We start from the raw sequence: 23178 nt of genomic DNA on the forward strand, positions 1-23178 counted from the left end.
TTCGTAACGTTTAAACACCGTTGTCACTCTGCCTGTTTGCGTATCACTTGGGAAAATATTCGCTGTATAAAATAACTTTACCGCGAATGGTGAATGAAGTGCAACATGTTTGGAAACGGAATAAAATAACAAAAATTTGTGACGGTATGTGGTAGGGTAACTGTGATTTTCGGTGTTTGTAAATATTTAATGGAATTTTAACGGGATTGGGTTAAAATTGATTGTAAAGTTTGGAATTGTATATCGGATTTTGAGTTATAAAATTGAGATTAGATCAAAATTAGTGTTTAAAAATAAATTGGTATAAAACATCGAATCTTCATAAATTTTGTCTTAATTTGCTAGTCAAATCGTTAAAATCTTTTTCATTCAAGTTCTAATCGGAAAGTGATATTTCGTGTATATTAAAATAAAAAGTAAAGATTGATATTATTCCAAGAATAGTTTACATAAGTTTTATACAATATTATTTTTATATAATGACAGTTCACTATTCTATGCAATTAAACGATACACGTTTATAAAATTCTACGAGGCACTTTGGACAACTACCAAAATGTAACTGTCTGATAAGAGAATTGGCAGAAAACATCAGTAAAGTATATGTATAGAGTTCGATTAGACATAAAATACATTTCTTCGATAATATCGTAAAATAGTAATAGATATCCAAGTACAATTGCTACCTTGAATTTTATTGCCTAGAAAACCATGTGTGCAGTTACATTTGCATATAAAACAACATCTGAAATATCTCTGCTCGTATTCGTTGCCAAATCTTGATTATATAATTTATAAAAAATTTGAAAATTCAATGAGTAATAAACTCAATAATAAAATATCCAAAAAACATCCATTTATTAATAAATATCGATATGAATATTTGTATTCTATCGAAATAAATTTCAAATACGAATAATTTTTTTTTAATTTAATTATTATGGAAAAATAAAATTATTCAATAAGTGAGACAATTAATCTGTCAATCGAAACGAATATCAAATAATTCGACGAAATAAAATGGCAGTGATTTCGTCTTATAACTGATAATAAAATTATAACTGATTGTCTTATGTTGTATAAATGCAAAATGAGGAGAATCGTAGAAAAAGTTGCGTTCAATCCTATTCTCCAAAGACTTGGAAGAACTCGACCCCTTTGAAAGTCTTTCAAATTAAATCTGTATTTGTTCCCGAACTGGAACACGTGAAAATATATAGAACATAAAAATAGACTGCTTTTACGAGAAGATGTAATATTCGCTTGTGTTAATATATTATATGAAATCCAGAAATATTATACTTTCGAAAGTATAAATAAATTGAAATAAAATAAACAGAAAATTTTTCCCAATAACAATAATATGGAAATTGAGAATTTAAAAATAATATTTTTATCGATTAATAAAATTAATTATCTATTTAATCAATCAAAGAAATCTGAATTTGGAAAAATCAATATACAATAAGAATCAGAAAATCTGCAAAATATTAGGCGTTCGAAATAGAGATTAAATAAAATTCTATAAATCACATTACTAATTACCTTTTTCCATTTAATTTCTCTCATCATGGTGTAATACTACATCGATTACAATGTGTGGTCACGTTTTAAAAGGTAGAATCAGCGAAAGATGTATCAGTATTATAGCCCTTCTGGAAATAGAAAAGAGATCAATAGCTCCCTTACCTAGCGATTCTCAGGGGGTAAATGTCACACGGATACAAAAGAAACCGGGTGGGAAACGGGAGTAATTCAAATACGAGTAGCAAAAGTCTTTTCTTCCCCTTTACTTTAGCAGCTGAATTTTTTCTCGTTGTACCTATCCAACCGAGAGAAGGGAGATACCGTGCTTTTTTTCTTTCACCCTCTCTCTTTCTCTCTCTCTCTCTCTCTTTCACCCTATTAACGATCAACGTCACAGTAGTTGCCCGTTAAATGGTCCAGCGAGGATAGATCGACCTTCGCTGAGATTGCGAATATCAATTTTCTCGGCTTTTCGATGCTAAAAATCATGGATCACACTGTTCCTGCAAGAGATTTACAGTGTCGTAACTGTTATCTACGATCGTAATATCGGGAAAACTCGATACAGTAATGCAGGTGTGCAACTTCTCGATACGAAGACGATATTTATTGGTTCGATTAATGTTCCTTAGGATGAAAGAAGGATTTTATCACGATACCGAACTCACCTATTACGTTTAATTTAAAGAATAAAAATATTTAACGTTAACAAGGAAATTGAAATGAAAGATATTGGACTATTAACGATAAAAATAATGAATAACAAAATTAGCATATGAGTTACATTATTATTAACTTCGAAAGAACGATTTAATTTAATTTTATGACAATTCGAAATGTCATTCTCGTCTTTAGATTTTATTTTTATCAAGCACATAAATAGGAAATTAATACTAATATGTTAAATTCAAGAGATATTTAATAATCTAGAGTGGATACGAAACACAAGAAGCAAGAAAACATCCCCTTCGACGGCCTGGCATCCTAATTATTTCGTCAGCTGCATAATTCGAATACCCTATCTATTCAGCTATGCGAAACGGTCGAATTCACAGGGCTGTAAGAGCCAGATTCCAGATACGGAAGCGGATATTAAGTTACGTAGACTACGAAATTTTCCGTTTAATTCAGATCTCGTTTCAACGCTCAAGGGTTGAACTTGACCTTCCGCTTCTTCTGCGTAATGAGACACTATATGCTAAATAAAGCTTCTTTACACGTTTCATTAAAAGGATTCTTACGTCATTCAATAAACTTACGTAATCATATAGCTGCTAATTTATTAGTGAAATTTACAATAAGAATTTAAATTGTTTTTATATAATACATTATAGTTAATATTTAATATGTCGCATATAATTATTTTAACAATATTATAAAATTTTGCGAAATTTTTTTTTATAGTTCATCGGTAAATTTGAATATATTATGATTTTATTATGAGTTTATGATTTTAGTGAATTAAAATAGAGTGATGAATTATAAAAAAATTTAAAGAGTTTCTATCTAAAAGTTCTATAATGTATGTCTCATGATATTATTCAAAGGAACATTAGATACCTAACAATTTCAAACACTTTTAGTCTGCTTTGTGAAATAGTATGCACTTTATATCAAAGAGACTACCTACAAGAATATGACGTCTGACGTGTGACGGATGTTAGAGTACAAACGGACTTGCCATGCAATTACGACGTTGTCATGCTATAAACGTGACTGTATAAATTTATGTCGTTTATGCATGTAATGCACGTAAATGTTAACCTTTGATACCTGAATTAAACGTCTCATCAGATAAAATTAACATAAAATTAATATTGAGTAGTTAAAATAGAAAATTAAATGATAAAATAAGTAATTAATCATTACTAATGACCGGATTTCAATTAATTATCGATTAATCGCAAAATTTAAAATGACGTTAGAAACTATTATGAATTGTGTGATCCAGAACGAAAAAATGGCTATATTCGATAGAGGAATATAACGAATATTCTACGAACTTTTTATCCACAGTAGAATAACAATATCATAAGTCAGTCAATATTTAATTCAATTCAAATCTACTATAATTCAAACTTCAAATAATTAATACTTATTAACTCTTTGCTTTTAACTTAATTTTCCTCAAAACTCAATATACAAATCTGCCAAAAACAATATAAGCTCATATTCACGCATGTACAAACTTTCTACCCATAAATAATGTTCATCGATCAGAGAATCCAAATTATCCAAATTTCGAAACGAAAGTTCGAAGGGAACAACGATCGATCCAGGCTATTTTTAGCCCTCCGCAAAAAATGCATCTTTGACAGGAAGCTCAACGTAGGGGTCGCCATTGACGTTTAAAAGAGTGGTTTGCACGAGAGTGGCAGCACGGTCGCGTCGCAAGTAGGGCGTAATATTTCCGATATTTCCAATACACGATTACGTTACCGATGACAGCAGCGGATCTCCAGCTGCTGAACCTGTTGTGCACGAAACACACGTGTCGCGCGCGTGCGCGCGTCCTCAACTTCCGTCCGTGCAAAGAATGCACACGCCACGAATACATACAGCATGTGCAGAGCACACGGGGACAAAGATATTGCGGATTTCGAGCCCCGCTCCATATTCGCGTCACTGGGCCCACGCGTATTGTGGACACGAACGAACTAACGGGTGCAACCTCGGACGTTTTGTTCGGAAGCACAATACGGAACCGTGCTTCTTCCGGGTTAGTCGTCCGTCGGATGAAACGCTAAAAGGAGAAAGCGAAAGGGGGACGAAAACGAGGGGCGAATCGAAAATCACCCTTTCGGAAAATACCCTGTTTAATTCTACGGGATAAACTCTTTCGAGAAGTTTAATAGATCGTGGAACGATTATGCTTTTAATTTGAACAGGTTTCATTCAACCTGCCTCTTTCTCTCTCTTTGTTTTCAACATTGGATTGCCTATCTTTTGTTCAATTTAACTTGTTTATTTGTGGATTTTTACGTAAGTTTCTGTCTGAAATTATTATTATCGTGATTTTCATAGATGGACTACAATGAAACGTGTATCGATGTATAGATGTATAATAAAATGTAAAAATTAAATTTTCATGGATGAAGAATTGAAATTATTATTTCGTTAAGAAATAGAAAGGATAAATATTAATTTTTGTTTGGAATAATTTGAAAAGACATAATACTTTTAAACATTTTTCATTTACTAATGGGATATTAGAAAAAAATGCAAGTAAAACGTAACATTTCTTGTGAACATCGTTCCCTCTCTATTTCATCGAAAATAAAAAATCGTCTACGAGACCACCCGTACGATTTCACCTACACAAAAACTACCCACGCAAAAGCTGTTCATTATTGTACAGCGTTCAACGCGTTACGCGTTGCTGCCTTCCAATTACCCTATTGAAATGACGTAATATTTCCACGAAGCTTATTGCCGCTGACAGAAAAGCGATGCCGTTGATCGAAGGCCAATTAAAGCTTGAATCTAATACATCAGCAACATTAAAAAAAAAAAATAAATAAATAAACGAAAAATCTGTATCATCGATATTAATGTTTCTCTCGTTAAATTCGATGTGCTTTTTGATAAAAAGCTTCTTTCATCGTCTTTACTAATCTTGGTAAAAAAATTTTAATTAAACGTACCAATGTGGAAAATAATTGTAATTTTTTAGATGTAAATCAATTCTTAATAAGAAGAAAAGGAAAGAAAAAAAAAAAGAAATTCCCCTTTATTAAGAAGAAAATAATGAAGAAACCTTAAAAGTAAAAATAATTATACATGGAAAATATTTTAAAAAGTATTGTTTATTTCTCTTAGTAAATTCGAGATAATATGAATATTTTTTTCTTCTGTTGTATTTTCTTTTATTATTTTGTTTCTTCGTTGTCTCTTTATTTTATTTAATGAATTTCGTATTACGTTTAACCAGAAGCTTTTTATCAGAGACTAATTGTTCCGAAAATTAGTATTTTCTTGCGCTATCAACGATCCATCAATGAAACAAGAGAAGAGGAAATGAAAAGAAAAACCATTTATCGATATTAATCTTTTTCTCGTTAAATTTGTCGGCTTCTTATTAGTTTCTACGATTGCCAATTGTTTCGGAAATTAGTATTTTTTTGTACCATTGACGATCCATCAATGTAATTTCATAAAATCAGCCAGGTTGAGAAACAAATACACCGATCCATCATTCGCGTTTGCCATCTAATCGGTAATTGTCGACACTTTGGACGATGGAAAAAAGTAGATTTTCGGGAATCTGTTCTCAATCGCGTGCGAATCGCGTTCCCTTTCCCTCTTCAAAATGTGATTTAGCCTACTATCCGCGTCGAGAATCCATCAAGCTGGAGAAAAAAATGTCATTTAGATACAATCGCAGCTGACTCGACTGATCACAAGAATCGAGAATTCGGTTGTGAATGGATGTACGAAATGAGACACGAAGGAAATCAAATATAGCAATACATAACAAGATGGAATAAATAAGAGAATTCATTGAAATTTTTGGTAATATATGTCAGAATTATTATTTTTTGTGATATTTTGTATAACTTTGATAAAAAAATAATATTATTGAACTATCAATAATATTTCTGTATCATTTATACGATCATTTTTAATGAAGTTCAGAAATATTTTTGATAAATTCTATATCTCGTGAAGAAATTTTCGAACAAATTCAAATCCCATCAAAGTGTAAAAAATTCATTATCTTCGCGATTTTTCTCTTTTTGCTTCAACCATCGGTAACCATTAATTTTCCAATATCCAATGCTTTCGAAAGAATCGAATCGTTGCACGTTCGTCCATTTATTGACATTCGATCAATTAAAAATAACTCTTTCATTTTTACATTCTCCGTTAACCCATCTTCTCTACCAATATATACATTCTTGTTCAAAAGTATATGGATATTTCTCACGTGACATATATTATTGTTGTAAAAATATTATATTTGTTAATAGATTTTACTACGAAGATCTAATAACAATCTAATAACAATTAATGATGTTAAATTGAATAAGAAAATATCCTACAAAAATTGTCCAAAATTTTATTTTTAATATTGTCGTGTGTTTCGTACTTTTGAACAATTGCAAAATAGTTCAAATGAAATCTATTACAAACTGATGTTTCAAAAATCAATATTATTTACTCCAAATAATATTTGCTCCATTTTTTTTTAATTGCATAGGGATTAATCATTTATAAATATTCGATAAATTTTTAAATAATATTTTGATAATACGAAATTTTTTTAATGAAAATTCATTCAAGAATCGTTTGCTTTAAGTGCCAAAGAAAATACAAATAAAATTCATCAATGATATAACATTGTTTTAAATTTGTTTTAAATAGAAGAGTTTAACGATTAAAGAGATATCCATTTATGGAGTTATCTCCACTCACAAACGAGAGATAACTCCACACAAACGCATTCGCATCATTCTAGTATGTACCGTCACACCATTATTTACCCAATACAGCGCTGATTTCGCCCGTAGGCAATGTCACTTCGAAGCTCACGCGTTAGAGCTTTCGCAATTTCGATGCTTGGAGGGAGGCTGCCAGCTCAAACTCCCATCAGGCGCTCAACTTAGGGAAGCTCGTGAGCGCGACACTGGTTGCAGAACGAGGGACCAGAAGCTTAATCAGCCGATTAATTTCGAACGCCTGCTGATGCAGCCCGCAAATCGTGGCCAAATTCAAGTATTAAGGGCTATCGGTGATCGATGACGCATAAATCTATGAGCAAATCCCTCCCTCTATCCATCTTTCTTCGAAGGAGCATTAAGGTATTGAACGATAAGATCTTTGGATGGCATAAATTACTTTACTTTGATTGATTGATTTTTGTTTCTTTTTTTTTCTTTTTTTTTTAATTGATTGTATTCTAATTCCTTAAAGAATTACGATATAGAGGAATAGATGTTCTAATATTTAAAAAGATGAAAGAAATTTTATGTCTTAAGAAAGAAAATTTAAAACACATCTTATATAAGTCGTATATTTAAAATTCTTAAAAAACAATATTATAAAATTAATTAAAGGGATTCCTTTTTTAAATTGTTATCTTTAAATTGTATTTATAAATTCTATGAAACATATGTTTTTCTTCTAGACGCCCAAATTATTAATTCGTTTCTTCGTCCAATTTACCTTTCACCAAAGGTTCAAATCAACGAACGAGATTCAGAGGTGCAAATCACAATAATAGATTCACGTTCGTCGTGTTATGCGTCGCATTACTACTGGGAGTAATCTGTGTTTATACAGCGGCAAGCAGTGCATAACTGATTCGTAGTGACTGGACAAATCGAGTTAAGCCTCGCTGGATTTCTCACTCTAGTGACAAGTACTCTATTTCCACGCTTTTGAAAAGTTTTAGTTGCTGAAGTACATTCGAAACATTTCACGACTTTCCAAACAATGAAAAGTTTCGGAGGAAAATACACACGAGGCGACGTTAATTAAAACTTTCGAACTTGCATTAAAGGAACGTTCCTTAAAGCAACACTCTGATTGCAAGGATAAATTAACACGATATAATTGAACGAGAGAAATCGAAGGAATTAAAATTCAAAGAAACCTTTCTCTCTCTGTTATTTTGTACGAATGGTATTCTGGATTTTACTCCAATTCGACAGAACGATGATAGATACGAAGTTAAGTGTACGAAGTGTGAGTTGTATTAAGGGATGTGTGTTGATAACGTTAAATATTTAGCCTCTGAGAGGGATGCAAGCGCTAAGTGAAGCTTAACGATATTAGCCGCTGTCTGGAAGGTTCATAACGATCAGCATCAAATTACGGTGTCCCCCTGCGTTGATAAGTATTTAGTTCATCTCGAGATGCCGAAAGTACGGTTTTTAATGGCTAGACGCTCGATTAAAGAAGGGAGAAACCATTTACTTCGTTGGACAACAAATTTTCATCGAGACAAAAATATAAAATTATTGCACTATATAAATTATAAATAATTTTGAATAAAAAGAAAAATTTGGAAAAAGAAATTATAATTTTCCTTATGAAAATTCTTATACATCATTTTAATCAATTATATTATACAGCAGGATTCTATCATATATGTAATTAATCTATCCAACAAGAAGGACATAATAGAAATCTGTCTTGGATATCTTTACTACTTTTTCATTTAAAAAAAATTAAGCTTCAAATAATTGGATCAAATGGCATATCTAATTTTTCAAATTGTAATGCATTATGTATTTATTCTTATTCTTAACAACATATAATTGGAATAACTCGGTTAAAGTTCGTTCAATCGGATATTGAGGAAAATTTCGATACACAACATACACAAACGTTATCAAACGATCGCCTCTTCAACAACGGAAATAAAAATCACACTTGTGAGACTTACCGAACAACGCGGGCGGTTCGACGTCACGCACGGAAAGGCTGGAGGATGCCTGGGATCCGCTGGATTCCGTGCTCTGCATGCATCTGAGCCTTCTTTTCAGTTTCGGCATGTCGAACGGCAAGTCCCTCAAATCCACGCTCGTCGCGCTCCCAGATGTGGTTGCATCCTGTTGCATAAGCAATCGTCTTCTACGCAGCTTCGGCATGTCGAAAGGGAGATCGGAGAGCTCGGGCTCGTTGTCCACCAGATTGATGTTGTCCAATTGCGGTTTCAACAAGTGGAAACCGAACGGTTTGCACTTGATCCCGGCCCGCGACTCGATCGAGATCCCGCTGTCCGATCCCTGGATCTCCGCATCGCCCGACGACGAGGATTGCAGGGCCAAATTGATCAGATTCTTGTTCTGGGGTGTCCGCCTCTTCTTGAACGACGTGTCCATCGGCGAAGTAACCGAATTCGTGTTTCCGGTGTTCGTGTTGGTGTTGTTGGAGGCGGTCACGTTGTTCTCGGTGGTCACGTTCTCCTCGGGCGAGGCCTTCTGCGAGTTGTTGTTCCGATTGTTATCCGAGGTCTCGGAGGCGGGCTCTTGGGACGATTTGTCAGAGATGGGGGAGAGTATGTGCAACTTGTTCGCGTGGTGGGTCAAGAAACCGGTCATCGAGGGTTGCTGGTGATGGTGGTAGCAATTCGTGCCACCGCTGTCCGAGCTGTGGGAGCTCAGACTGGTGCTGTGACGGCTCTCCGAGCTGCTCGTTGATCTGTTGCCCTCGCTGGTGCTGCTTCGTAGCGACTCCATGCTGCCGCCGCTGCTACTCGTGGCCATGCTCTCGGTGCTGGAATAACCTGGTCTGCGTCTACTGGTACGCAGTTTGAATTCCAACAGGCCAACGTCCCTGCGAGGCCGTAACAGATCGCTCTCGGCCTCGTGGGGCCTCCCCTTGAACTCCATGATGGGCTTGCTCTCGCGGATCAGGCTCCTCGGTCGTTGCCTGTCCTCCCTCGGCCTCCCTTTGAACTCTAGGATCAACTCCTTGTCGAAACGTCGCCCCTGCGACGACTCAACGGTGTCTTGAGCAAAACTCTTCGGTCTACTCTTGATCTCGAGGATACTGCCCTCGCTGCTCTGCGGCGAGTCTTTCGCCCTTAACGAGGATTTGACGGGCAATCTGAGATCTTTGAGACGCGGATGGTCCGGCTGAGAGGGTAGATTGGGTGTGCTTCGTATGTTCAACAACAAGTGGTCACGATTGCCGTGGAATTTGGCGGGCAACGGTGCCGTGGATGGCGGCGACGGTGTGTAACCACGGGCCGGTAATCTCGGCGAACCGGTCTTCTCGTCGCTCGAATTGATCTGGAGGGATTCGATATCCTGGGACAGAGTAGAAATATTGTCTGATTGCTGCTGTTGCTGCTGCTGTTGCTGCTGCTGCTGAAGACGGCTCGGAATAGGTTTTGGGCGGAGAAGTACGACTTTGCGTCGATCTTTGTTGCTATGGGACTGACCAGCGTACGGAGCTTGCTGCTGTTGCTGTTGCTTAGACGTGTCCGTCGATGAACTCGTTCTGCTCACTGGTATCGCGCTGCTGCTTCTTATCTAAGTGTCGTCAAACGATACTTATTTGTTATTAGGTAGGTTCATAATCAATTGAACGTAAGTTAATCGCGAGGGTTGAAGATTGATCGGAGAATTAATTCTGTCTAGAACGTTTCGAGTATATTAAAGATGAATTTATACAATACGAAGGCCTAATTACGTTCCACGAGAGAAGTATACGGTTCGACCGCAATTAAAGTTCAATTTGCGCTTGATAGGGGGGAGATTCATAGTCCGTGTTCGGGAATCCTGTAACATTTTCAGCTATATTGGACTTTAATTGATTTTCATTAAAGACTGCCGTGCTTACTTCCCCATAATACCGGAGAACGGAGCGGGGTCTGGAAAATGAATTGCAAACACAGATGTTCACGTAAAAATGATCCCCCTGTACTCTTTCATATCACAAGCGAAACAAAAAATAATGGTCAAAATATTAAATTTCATTTTTTAGAAATAACATCTTGAATCGCATCTCGTTTAACTTAATAATTCTAATCGTAAAAATGATTCTGAGATACAATGATCTATTGGATCATCGATAATTCTCATTCTAAAATGAAATTTTACGCAAAGCATGATATTACACGTAAAGTATTCTTCTTTCATGGAATATTTCTTTGAAATCAACTTTCAAAGATAGAATTATTTATTAATCGTTGTTTATTTATTAATCGTTTGTTATCGAGAAATGTTTAATTTTTATTTAAACAGAGTTTCCTTTCCATTCGATTTTTTGAAATACCTGGGAATGCAACACGGGATGATTGGTGACCCGATCGAGGTCATCGAGGTCATCGTCGGAGCGATTGACCTTGCAGTCGAAGGCCGTCTCGTAGAGGTGACGTTGCCTAGCCATCTCTTCCTCGTCTTCCTCCACCTCCACGTCCTCCTCCTCCTCTTCCTCGCCCTCGTCCTCTCCCTCCACGTCGTCCTCGTCCTCGACGAGTATCGGCTGCGGGTCTATCCTCCGTGTACGGCGTAGCTTGCGCACTTGGTGCCGCGTTAACTGCGGCTGCCGTTGATCTAGCTCATCCTCCTCTTCCTCAGCCGATGCGACGCAGGTACAAACGGTGGTCGGTAGGTCATGGCTTAACAATCTATGAGGAGGCATGAGGGTGTGATCCCACTCGGTGATGATGCACGACGAGAGGATCTCGTTTCTGGCTGGGACAGCATGCTCGCTCCCCGACGTGGGGCTCACTAGATCCTGACTTTGATAATGTTGCTGTAATTGATGTTGCTGTAGCTGCTGCTGCTGCTGCTGATAATGTAGCGGCTGCTGTGGTTGTTGCTGCTGTTGCTGGGACGAATAGGAACCCCCATCACCCGCTACCGAGTTTCTCTTCGGTATACCGGGTGTTCGAGACCGTTCACCCGGTACGTCGAGGCTCACGCTCTTTCTATACCTGTTCGGTTGTGTTTTGCTTATTTGCTCAGGTACCTTGAACAAGTCGCCGTAATAATAAGGCGATGGATGACGGACCGGTTGATTGGACTCGGTTGGCGATTGATCGGTGAGATGCACCAGGGCCACGCAGTCGACCAACGCCCCCTCGGCAGAGCTCAACTCCTTCTCCCTGTCTACTGATGGAGCGCGCGTCGAGGTAGACGCGTACAAACTGTTCTTGCGTTTTCTGATGTCCACCCGCCGACCCTCCTCGTCATCCTCGCAGGAAGAACCGGAAGCGGATGGATCTGGAAGAAGAATCAATCTTGATGAGTATAATTTATAGAGACAGAGAGATATGTTAAAATGGTAATATTTTTCAATATTTGTTTAATCGTTAAGACATTTTACACGATTCGCATAATTTCATACGTTTCTGTATTAATATATTTGCAAGATTAAATGTTTCAGGGATTGTTCAACTATGGTAATTTTAAAATTTCCAAACGTTCCAAGATGGAAAGAGAATATCGAGTCTATGTGACAGCGATACAATAAGCGGGAATGCTTGAGCGGATTCTAAGAAAATGATTTTCCGAAACGATGCGGAAATTTTCATAATCGTTCTTCTTATAAGAGCATCTAGGGTTGTTGAAGATAGAGATGCTTATGGGGGGAAAACGAAATTGCCACGAAATGATGGGAGACTCTTCTTAAAAATCACTTCCTCGCCTAGCGAGATATTACCGTAATGGTTTTTGGCCGGCTGACACGGCCACCATCTTTCCTCTATCCTTTTTTCCCCATCGTGCGTTTTCACCTTCGTTTCACTCCCATCCTCTCGTATCGTCCTCTCGTTTCCTCGAGTTTATGAGGATCGTGTCATAAGGATCGTTGGGTAAACGGAAATCGGCTCGGTGGATTGGAGGAGGCGGGAAATTACGCGGACACCCGGTATATTAGGCAAGCAACGCGCGGTACAGAAAGGACTGGAGATAATGGAGGCATTATGCTCGGCCGGAGGAGGGCTCCACCGAAATCCTTCCTCCTTTGGGGTGGTAAGTGCAAGAGGCACACCATAAACCACGCCAGAAGCTGTTTCTGACAGGAAACCACCTTCCTGGATCTAGCGAAAAACTTTTCGAACGGAAGCAAAAAATTATTATTGGGATCCCTGTCTGATCTCTTGGACCGAAAGGTATTTAATGGGGTGTCGATTCTTCTTCGGATTAAAATCGGGGAATACTCTCCTGTATTCTGTTTTAATATTGGAACTATCGAACAAGCATAATGATTAGCAATTGAATAGATTTTTTTTTATTTTCATGATTGATGGAAAATGTTCTGATACTTTTTTGATAAAATTAATAATGGTTTCTGTTTTATAATACAAATGCAACGTTGAAAGTAAAACGTATATAATTTTAATGTAAAGAAAAAATTCATCTTTCAAGTGAAAAATATTTGACGTTTATATGTCACTTATTTAATACACATTTTTCATTAAGTCTTTATCAATATGACTGATCAATGATACATTACATCACTGACAAAGACTAATATTATATACTTTTTTATATATTTTTATTATAAAATTTAAATAACATTCGAAAAATCTATATCCTGTCCTACGTTTCATAATACAAGAATTCCATATATTTTAAAAACTACATTTCTATGATTCATAATTCCAATAATAATGAAAGGAGAAAATGTTAATACAAATACGAGAAACAAAAAACATTTATGAATTTATATTCAACACAATCATTACTTATTTCCAAGCAATTTCGTTATCACGAGGTCCCTGAAATTTCGTCCTCCCCATTCGAATATAAAAGACCGCGACCAAACAATGAAACGCGAAATGAGAAATTAATTCCTGAACAATGAATCTCGGAAATTATAACACGTGCCATCTCTTTCATGAAATTGCATACGTACAACCTCGTAAAATTCCTTTCCTTTTTCTCTTCGATTTCATAATTCGTTCTAACGCGAAACAATGGAACGCACAAAAAATTTTATCAAATACGATTTCTTTTTTCTCGAAAAAATTAATGAATTAAAAATTAACTTTTATTTCATTCTTTATTATATCGTGTTTTCTAATTTGCGTGTCATTTTTATTTTATTTCTTTATTATATAATTATTTCTAAGCTTTTAAAAAATTTGGGGTATTTATTGAGAAATTTCTGCTGGATTTTATGTTTCTTTAAAACATTCTTTCGAAGAAATCGAGGGATAAATATTCGATTTTAGAGTTGTAGACAGTTATCAATTTGGAGGATTATTTATTTATGCAAAATTTAGTTTTGAATGCACGGAAACGTACCAGGTGGCAACAAAGGGATCACTTTGCGACCATTCGACATGTATAGTGAATTGATGTATCGTTGAAATGGCTCACGCCCAAAACATCCATCATGTTTCCGTGTCAACGACGTTCACGTTCGCATTGCACGTTGCAGGAAAACTGCGATATCGCTTCGACTTTTGCACGATGTTATTGTGAGAGAACGCTGCTCGTGTGAATAGCTCTTGACATTTAGAAACTTATAAAGGAAAATGGCATGGGGTAATCGGAAAATTGATAAATTCTTCGTTACGTTTCTATATTTTTAGAATAAATTTTTATGAAACGTTTGCATATTTAAGTTATATATAAAATTCACAAAGATTTTTAAAAAAAGAAGTAAAATATAACGATAATTATTATCAAATTCAATTTTCAATTAACAAAATTTAAATTTCATAATTCCTCAGTAATACTTTTCCTTTTATAAGAAAAAAAACTCTCTTCAAAGAAATCTTCACGAAAAATAATTGAATAATTTTTAAAAGGAATCCATTGAAATTATTCAAATTAAACTATTTAAAATTTAAAACGAACTTATATATATAATGCTTTCCATATTTAATACATAACGAAAAATTCGTTTAAAAAATATATATATATATTATGCACAAAATTCATTAAAATAATACGTGCCTGATATATTACTATACTATGTTATACTACTTTTGTAGATTATTTATCGTCAAATAAATAATACAACGATTTTCTATTTAATATCTATCAACAACGACTGCAACAAAAAAAAAACGAGAAAACGATTGTAATAAAAATTGAGAGAAAACGAAAGAATTTTTATCAAACATACGTTCCTTCTAAAAACTCCAAATTGCAAAACATAATTCATATTGGAAGAAAAATGAATTCATACAGCTAATCATTTACGAGCCGTGCACCATCTCTGACGATGAAAAGATACGAAAAAACGCAATATCGGGACAGGGTCCGCAGTTAGCGCAATATGCCTGAAAAATTACATTAGAGTAATATAACAGCACAAGAGGAGAAGGGTAAACGTAGAGCAAAAATGAAAGGTAGCATGAATATGCATCCGCAGCTGGTTCGTTGTATAGCTGTTCTACAAGACATTGGATCAAATCTGAGAGAGAAATAAACGTATTAAGGAAACGGCCTGCCGCTTGATTGCTTCCTAAACGAGAAATCGATATCCGTAGGGATGTATCAAAATAGAAGAAGGAGATTAAACTTGAACCCACTGTGTTTTTATTAAGAATCTTCTGCCAACGATTTAGATACGAATTAAAGTGGAGTGTAATCGTTTGAGAAAATATTGGGATTTGATGAATAGTTGTTTGTTTAAGATATTTTTCTTGAATGGTATTTGCTTGATTATGTCATATTGTATCTATTATTATTATGGAATTAAACTTAACAATAAGATTAAATGTCAAATTTATTTTTATAACTGTTATAATGGTAATAATTTAAAGTGAATTCTTGTGAACTTCATTATTTTTTTCACTGGTGTATCATGTCGACAAATGAATTACAATTAAAACCAATTGATCTAATAAATCATTAAACGCATATTTCATTATTTTAAGAAGAAAGGATAATAATTTAATTGATATTTCATATTATGAGAAAATAATTATTTTGACATTATTTATTTCAAATGTTATATGCCTATTATGATTAATCATTATCAATGATTTATATATTTATTAACATAAATTATTAATATCTACGATTGAATTATTGATCCAAATTACCATCATGAATATTTATTGATCTATTCATTCATCTATAGACTATTTGAATGCTTTAGTATGTCTGTATAGTACGAATCATTGATACGAACTACTTAAAGATACGCACAATTGAATTATTGACCTAAAGCTATTTAAAATCGCATCTATTGAATTATCTGATTAAATATGCAGTGTGACCTAAAATCAACGTAATACGCTTTTTATAATTGACTTTTATACAAGGATGAAAATCCTTAATAAAAAAATTCTATTATTATTATAAAATTCACTTGTTAAAAACTCAAATAACTAAAAAATTATTCAATTTAAATTCTCCAAATATTGATTATTTTATTCTCTATTATATATACATTCCATTAATTTGCAAAATGTTATTTCTACTAAAACATTCATAAAAAAAAAAAGAAAATTAAATAAAGATAATATTTATACACAATATATACAGCTCTTCTCTATAAAATATAAACAATAAAAAAACTATCGAAATGAATCAAATTCCACGAAAATTCTAATTCCAAAACGATCGTCCATCGTCGAAAATTCGTTTGAAGTCGTTCAAAGCGCGATTAGTTGGTGTCGCACGTGCACCATTTTCAATCATCCCCTATCGGGGATCAGCCGAAGGACGCACATACGAGGGGGATACACGTACACACACGTTACCCTGGCGTAACGCCAAATTGCACCGATATTGATTACCGATCGATAATCAGATTTGCGAGTTATCCGCAGACTGCAGCAAGGGGCAGAGAAATAACGGGACGAGTCGTTGAATGACCGAATGAATTATGAAGTAAAGCGGCCATCGAGGACGTGCCACACGATTCGTATAATATATCGCGCAAATCTGTGCAAACGCAAGGACAGTTTCACGAAGAGGACCTGTGGATAACAGCGGTACGTGAAAGGTCGCTTCGCTGCTTAACGAATGATGTATCGCTTGCGGGAAAACCGATGCGTAAATACGCGAGAGGCCAAGGTGCATTATGGGATGAGTTATTGAATACACGAAGGGAAAATCGGCGAAGTCGGTGGATACTGTTGTGTGCAGTTGGGATGTTTGATGATCTGGATGCGCAATTGAGAAGCTTTCTGAAAAAGCTTACTTTGAATCTGTCGGAAGATAATTTTAGATTCGTGTAAAGTTTCTTTTATTTCATTTACATGAATTTTCTTTCTCTTCTTCCTTTTAATATTATTTTCTAATTCTCAGAAATGGGGTTGTAATATGATGAAAATAGAGATTCGAAGTTAATAATACATTGACATATTAATGAACAATTATTAATCATTACCGAATTATGAATTATTCGATTGTAAATTGATTGAATATATTTTTGACACTAGCTACTTGATGATATCCACGATGGAATTATTGATCCGAATTACTTAAAGTCACATCGATATAATTAAAAACTATTTTTAAAACTGATCCAGAATCATCGTTTCCTCCATTCAAAAGACGTACAAATTTGTTAAAATTTAACCTCATCTATTATTTTCTTGCAATACTAATTTTCTTCTCCCTAATCATTACACTGTGTTATAATTGTGATACAATTCAAATTTCACAACAATTCCAAAAACACACATATAATCTACGCCTCAAAGATGATTGCACACAGGAGATATGTAATCATACAATACGTGAGACAATATTATTCAAGAGGGATAAATCGATAACATCGTCGAGAAAGTGTTCGTGAATGAATCAACGCAACAGTGGCGCGTAGTAGAATGAACGGTATATATGAGTATACGTTGCGATCGACAAGCAAGCCGGCCAAGGGGAGGCGCAGCATAGAAATAGACTGCATGCACGTACATTTAGGGTTCACGATGCGCTCGAAGGGTGTACCGTCTACCCCTAATGAATCTATTAGTGACGGCGAGCGACAACCCCTACTGGCAATCGCCACAGATAACGCGATGCGCTGTTACGCGTCGCGTGCACGCTCTGTTTACATGGAGATAAGTCGACGAAATATTCGGTGGATTATTTCTGAAAAGCGATATTAACCCTTTTGGTAATATCGGATATTACGGCTATTCGTCACGAAGCGATGGGCGTGTGTTACGGATGATTATAGATTAAAAGTAAAAACGAAGGGACTTGGCCATCTGTCAATTAGAGCACAATTTTTGATTATGATAGAGAGATGAAATAAGAAAATATAAGAGTTGTAATTATGAATGTGATATAATATATTTTAAATAAACGAATAATTAAGGATATAGAGAGAAAAGAAGTAATATAATTGTGTCTATAAGTGTGGACATTTCTTTAAGAGTTATTTGGAAGAAAATGTAAAGTCATAAATCGTATTATTAAATAAATATTCATATCTATTCATTTATAAATTTCTACTAGTATCTTGATTATTAATGTTACCATTATTTCATAATTAATATTTTTTCACTTGACTTGGCAAAATTTCTATAATTAACTTGAAATCTAATCCCCTAACTTACTGTTGAATAGAATAGATGATATTAATATTTGAAAAAAATTTTGTTATTTCTTGAATTACAATGAATTATTGTTTGAACTATTGTTCAAATAAAATATATATTTTTGCCTTTATATTTTGATTGAACAAAATGAAAAAGATACTAGAGATACAGTAGCTGATTTCGATAGAGGGGATTTATAATTAGAACGAATCAATTAAATTCAAGGGATAACGACGTTAAAGATCGCAATCTCTGACGATCTAGTATCAAGGTCGTTGTTGTAGATTAATACCTTGTACCCAATAGCCTATCGGAATTCGTTTATAGAGATCGGTGCAACGTCGATTAAGCTGATTGCCCGTGGAGATTGTGCAACGTAGCTGATTGTTTTGTACGGCTTAACGAGGTTGTACTGACGAATGTTAATTGCTGAGATAATGAGTTATTAGAACATAATATGGTGCGATTAATACAGAACGAATCGTCTCCTGTTTAACATGAAATGATTTTCTGCTGATTGTTCTACTGTAAGTGTAAATATATAAAAGTTACGTAATTTATTTGATCATTAAATTTTATATAATTTTCAGTATTCGTATATGAATATATTTTCAAAATTTTTCTTCGTAATTTAAGCCTATAAAGATTATAGAGAATTTAATAAATTTTAGTGTGTTATTAATCGTTACATCGAACGATTCAATAAATCAATTTACTTATAAATACATAAAGATCGTAATTTACAGTCAATTGGGATGCAATAAATTAATCCTACCATAATATTTGTTTTCTCAAAAACAAACAATTTCTTCCCCTCGTGTTCTCGTGTTACTGCAACCAGTGGAGATATTTGAGCCTTTGTTTGTCGATTTATTCTGTTCAAACAATACAATATACGATTAAATGAAAACTAAGTACTAAGAATCTGGATGAGGCACATTCTTTAAAGATCGTCAAAAATATTTTTAAGTGGAATTATTTTTATAAAAACTTTCGATCCAAAAATTTTCATATTTAAAGAGTTATAACCAACCAATATATATGAAAAATATTCTTTTATGTAAATTTAAGTCAATTATTTGGGGATTGTAGGTTTCACTATCATAAAAGGGGATCGTGATTTGAGAAATGTTGGGAAATATTGCTATTACATGTTTTAATATTTGGAAACCTACCCTCCAGACCATTTCTTCCATTTGAAAGTTCTTCATTGTTATAGGCTCAAAAATTCCAAATAAAAATCAGAATTCCTCTAATAATCTCTCATATCCAAAGAATGTCTCCAAATAATTTAAAGTATTTAAAAAATACTTTCAATAATATGATCAAAATTAAACAAGTCAAACATTTTGTTCTCATCATTGTCATATTCTCCATATGAAAATATTTAAACATCACACCTGACAATGAACAGTCGACATCAACGATTGTTACGAAGCATTTTCCTTCGAAAATAAAAACGGTAAATCGTGCAGAACGATGATCCTGGAATAAAATGTGCCGGATTTCATCAGTCCTATAAAAACCTCCAAATTGTCACTTATACAATCTTCCCTTTCTCCACCGCGATTCGTTCAACGGGGAAGGAAGGCAATGACGAGAGAAATTCCGACGAAAGCTTTATAAAAGAGCAAGCCTCATCGCCCTTCGAGCCACTTCACTCTCCTTTTTATTAGATATTGTCCTCGTAACATAATCGGGGGGTGAGCTCGGTTTTCATGGAATATGTGGGTCGTAGGATTGTATCGTCGTAAGAAAAAAAGAAGAAGAAGAAGAAGAAGAAGAGGAGGAGGAAGAAAAAAAGGAAGAAGAAAGAAAAAATTGGAAGAAGGGAGGAGGGCCTTAAACGAAATCACGGAATCAGGCTTCGAAGACTTGTGATCCTTAGGGCTTCTTAGGTGGCGGGTAAAGATTACTGGGATGGCAAACGAAAGCCAATCTCTGGTTATTGGTTCTGGTATAGGAGAATTCATGGATACGAGCGTGGAATTGGACGAATCTCGCGGCTGAAATGTGTCAGCCGTGTCAAGGGTCATCGAACGATCGGGTTAACTTATCCGACCGGTCTAATAGGCCTGGATGGGGCTTCCTCGATACGGCAATGTTCTTGTGTTCCCATATATATATATATATATATATATATATATATATTGCCGTTCTCTTTATTTATCTCTCCTTTTCTCATGTACAAGCAGATTATAAATGTTTATGCGAAATAAACATTTTCTTACGAGTTTGAATAAAAATTTTGAGTATTCGAATCTGAATTCATATAAGTAAAACTAAATAATTCGATTTACAATGAGAAGAGTAAAATATATTATTAAATTTACCCCAAACTTAATTAAAAACTTCATTAAATTTTAAATGTAGGAAAGATATTTCACGAAGATAAGAATGGAGAGAAAAACTTGAAAGAGTACATCCACGAAAGAAGAATCTCGTTACAATATCTTATAAAAGAAAGTTCGCCTTCCCCAAAATGTACAATATTAATAAGCATCTATATAGGAAACGCGATTAAAACTTTCTTTCGATATCGAGTGATCCTAATCAAAATTTTTCTTTTGAAGATCCGATTCTTTGGCATTCTTTAATACACGTTCCCTTAAAGCGTAAAGTGGCAGCTACTAACGAGTCAAGGTTACGAGGGAAAAATAACGAAAGAAATTGCGCAAGGAAAGAATGAATTAAGCTACAAGGCAAGAGGTTTTACTTTGAAAGCGTTTCGTCCCCCGTATGGTGTACACAAAGAGCACAAACACAAGTTGGCTGACGAGTATCGCATTGCGAGGATGATTGAAACATCCCCTGATTATAGAGATGGTGACTCTTTGACCGTGACACCCCTATCACGATCTTTTTCATTCCCGTCTCAATCTGATATCGAACAGCGAATGACGAATTTCATATTGCACTTCAACAACAACAAATTGTAAATTATAAAGCAAGTAAAACATTAATTGCTCGTGAAATTTCCGTTCTGAGGAGAGCAACAAATCTAATCAAGAATAAATATCAAAACGTATTTATTTCTCCGCGTCCTCGTCGTCTTTCTCGAAATGGTGCCCCATCAAGATCCAAGGAAAAGACGGATTCCAGACGGTGGCAACCGGTAAATTTAAAAAAGACGCAAGAAAGGAGCAACGCCTTTGAGCGTTTTGAGTGGCAATTACACGGTCTGTCCTCAAATTACTTACTCCAGTAATTTTATTCTGTACCTCGCCCCCTCTTCCAGACTCGCGTCTTCCCTTTCGCCTATCACCCCCTTTTCCGGCTTATCCTTCAGAGAATCACGCGGCCGGAAATTATCTTAAAATGCCATCCCGTCGCTCTCCTCAAAAGAGGAACATCTTACGCAGTTTTCAGTCGAGAACACGTCAATACGGAGGAGGGGAGGGTACGATGCCGAAAAGTTGGCGCGGAAGAAAGGGATTTCCTCTTTTTTTTTCTTTTTTTTCTTTGAAAAGAAGAACGGACCAACTTCTGCCCTTTGTACTCGTCCCCCAACCTTGAAAGATTCCAAGAACGAAACAGGTACACCTTGATGGAGAATGCGTTTGAAAGAAACGTTTCTCGTATTCTCGAGTCGAGAGACACATCTTACGGGAATAAGTATAAATAGCACGTGTTCGGTTGTTTTTACTATGAGACGTTGGGGAAAATTGTTTCACCGACTCGTCGTCGTTTCGTTACGTGCTCTACCGTGAATTTCTTGAGAAGGAGTTAATTCTAAAAGGGTAGAGTGAGAAGTGGTGTATTCCAGTCTGCATTGTTTGAGATAAGTAGACAAATATTGTGAAATATTCTCTCAAATCGAATGTTTATTGTTTTATATTAAATAATTTCACTTTAATTAGAGATCTAAGTACACGAAAAATGAACGACGAAGAGCAATATTCTTTATAATTCATCAATGAAAGTACATTCTAAAGTAACATCAATTTTACATCAACATCCTTATAACATTATATTCTTCTTCTTTATTATCACGTTACATTATTCCATGAATAAAGTAACACATAAAAATTGTGTAAAATATATTCTTGCTGAGCAATGAAATTGTTCGCGATATACGATACAATTGCTTTAAATTCTATCGACAAGCAATCCTGATATCCTCGAAATGATCTATACAACGAAACAGATATTCTGGAACAAGTAATAACGTCTTCGGCTCGAACGATTTTGCGAATAAGCTTCTGAGAGGCGGATCTCCATTCATAGTATGCGAGTGAATCGTAGTCGTGTGCCACGTTTAGCCAAGTTTAATCCACGAATTTCCACCCGCCCTAACTCGAGGGAAAATGCATCGAGGACCGAATTCGCGGAAAACTTTCCCCCGAGTGTCCAAATCCAATAGTCGTAGCTATACGCCGCGGCTAAATTGAACGCTCGATCTAATTTAACTCGATCCAAACAACCCTATCGAATGCCCACGTTTCCCTGCCTCGACACCTGAGGATTCCGTAGAAAAAAAAAAAGAATAAAAGGGTGGTCGCGTCGCCCTAAACTCGATTACATACCTCGTTCCGAAAAATCATTTTACACCCTTCTCGTGACGAATATATAGCCGAGAGAGAGAAAGGAAGGGAACAAAGAGAAGCGGAAGGAAATGGGGAAAGAAAATGGGGAAAACGTAGGAAAAAATGAGTAAGTAAATAAGATGAAGAGAAAAGAAGAGACGTAAAAAGAAAAAAAAAGAGGGGGAGATAGAGTCAGGGAATGAAAAA

The 23178-nt window shown here is 35.2% G+C and overlaps 1 protein-coding gene across 3 annotated transcripts in view; it reads right to left on the reverse strand.

The window, feature by feature from the left end:
- Positions 1–23178, reverse strand: part of hwt (SH2 domain-containing adapter heavyweight) — a 206999-nt gene that overhangs the window by 9597 nt on the left and 174224 nt on the right. For 2 of the 3 annotated variants that reach the window (XM_012484577.3, XM_086907134.1), the window contains exons 5-6: positions 11257–12209; positions 8918–10511 (exon numbers count right to left, since the gene is read on the reverse strand). In XM_012484577.3, coding sequence (XP_012340031.2) covers positions 8918–10511; positions 11257–12209 — 2547 coding nt within the window. Of the gene's footprint in view, positions 1–1544; positions 1656–8917; positions 10512–11256; positions 12210–23178 lie in introns of those variants that run through there. The other variant, XM_086907133.1, reaches the window with a different exon arrangement.

The sequence above is a fragment of the Apis florea genome, unplaced genomic scaffold (genome assembly GCF_048593485.1).
Source record: "Apis florea isolate Af1SG1 unplaced genomic scaffold, ASM4859348v1 contig_2835_pilon, whole genome shotgun sequence".
In the NCBI taxonomy this organism is placed as follows: Eukaryota; Metazoa; Arthropoda; class Insecta; order Hymenoptera; family Apidae; genus Apis; species Apis florea.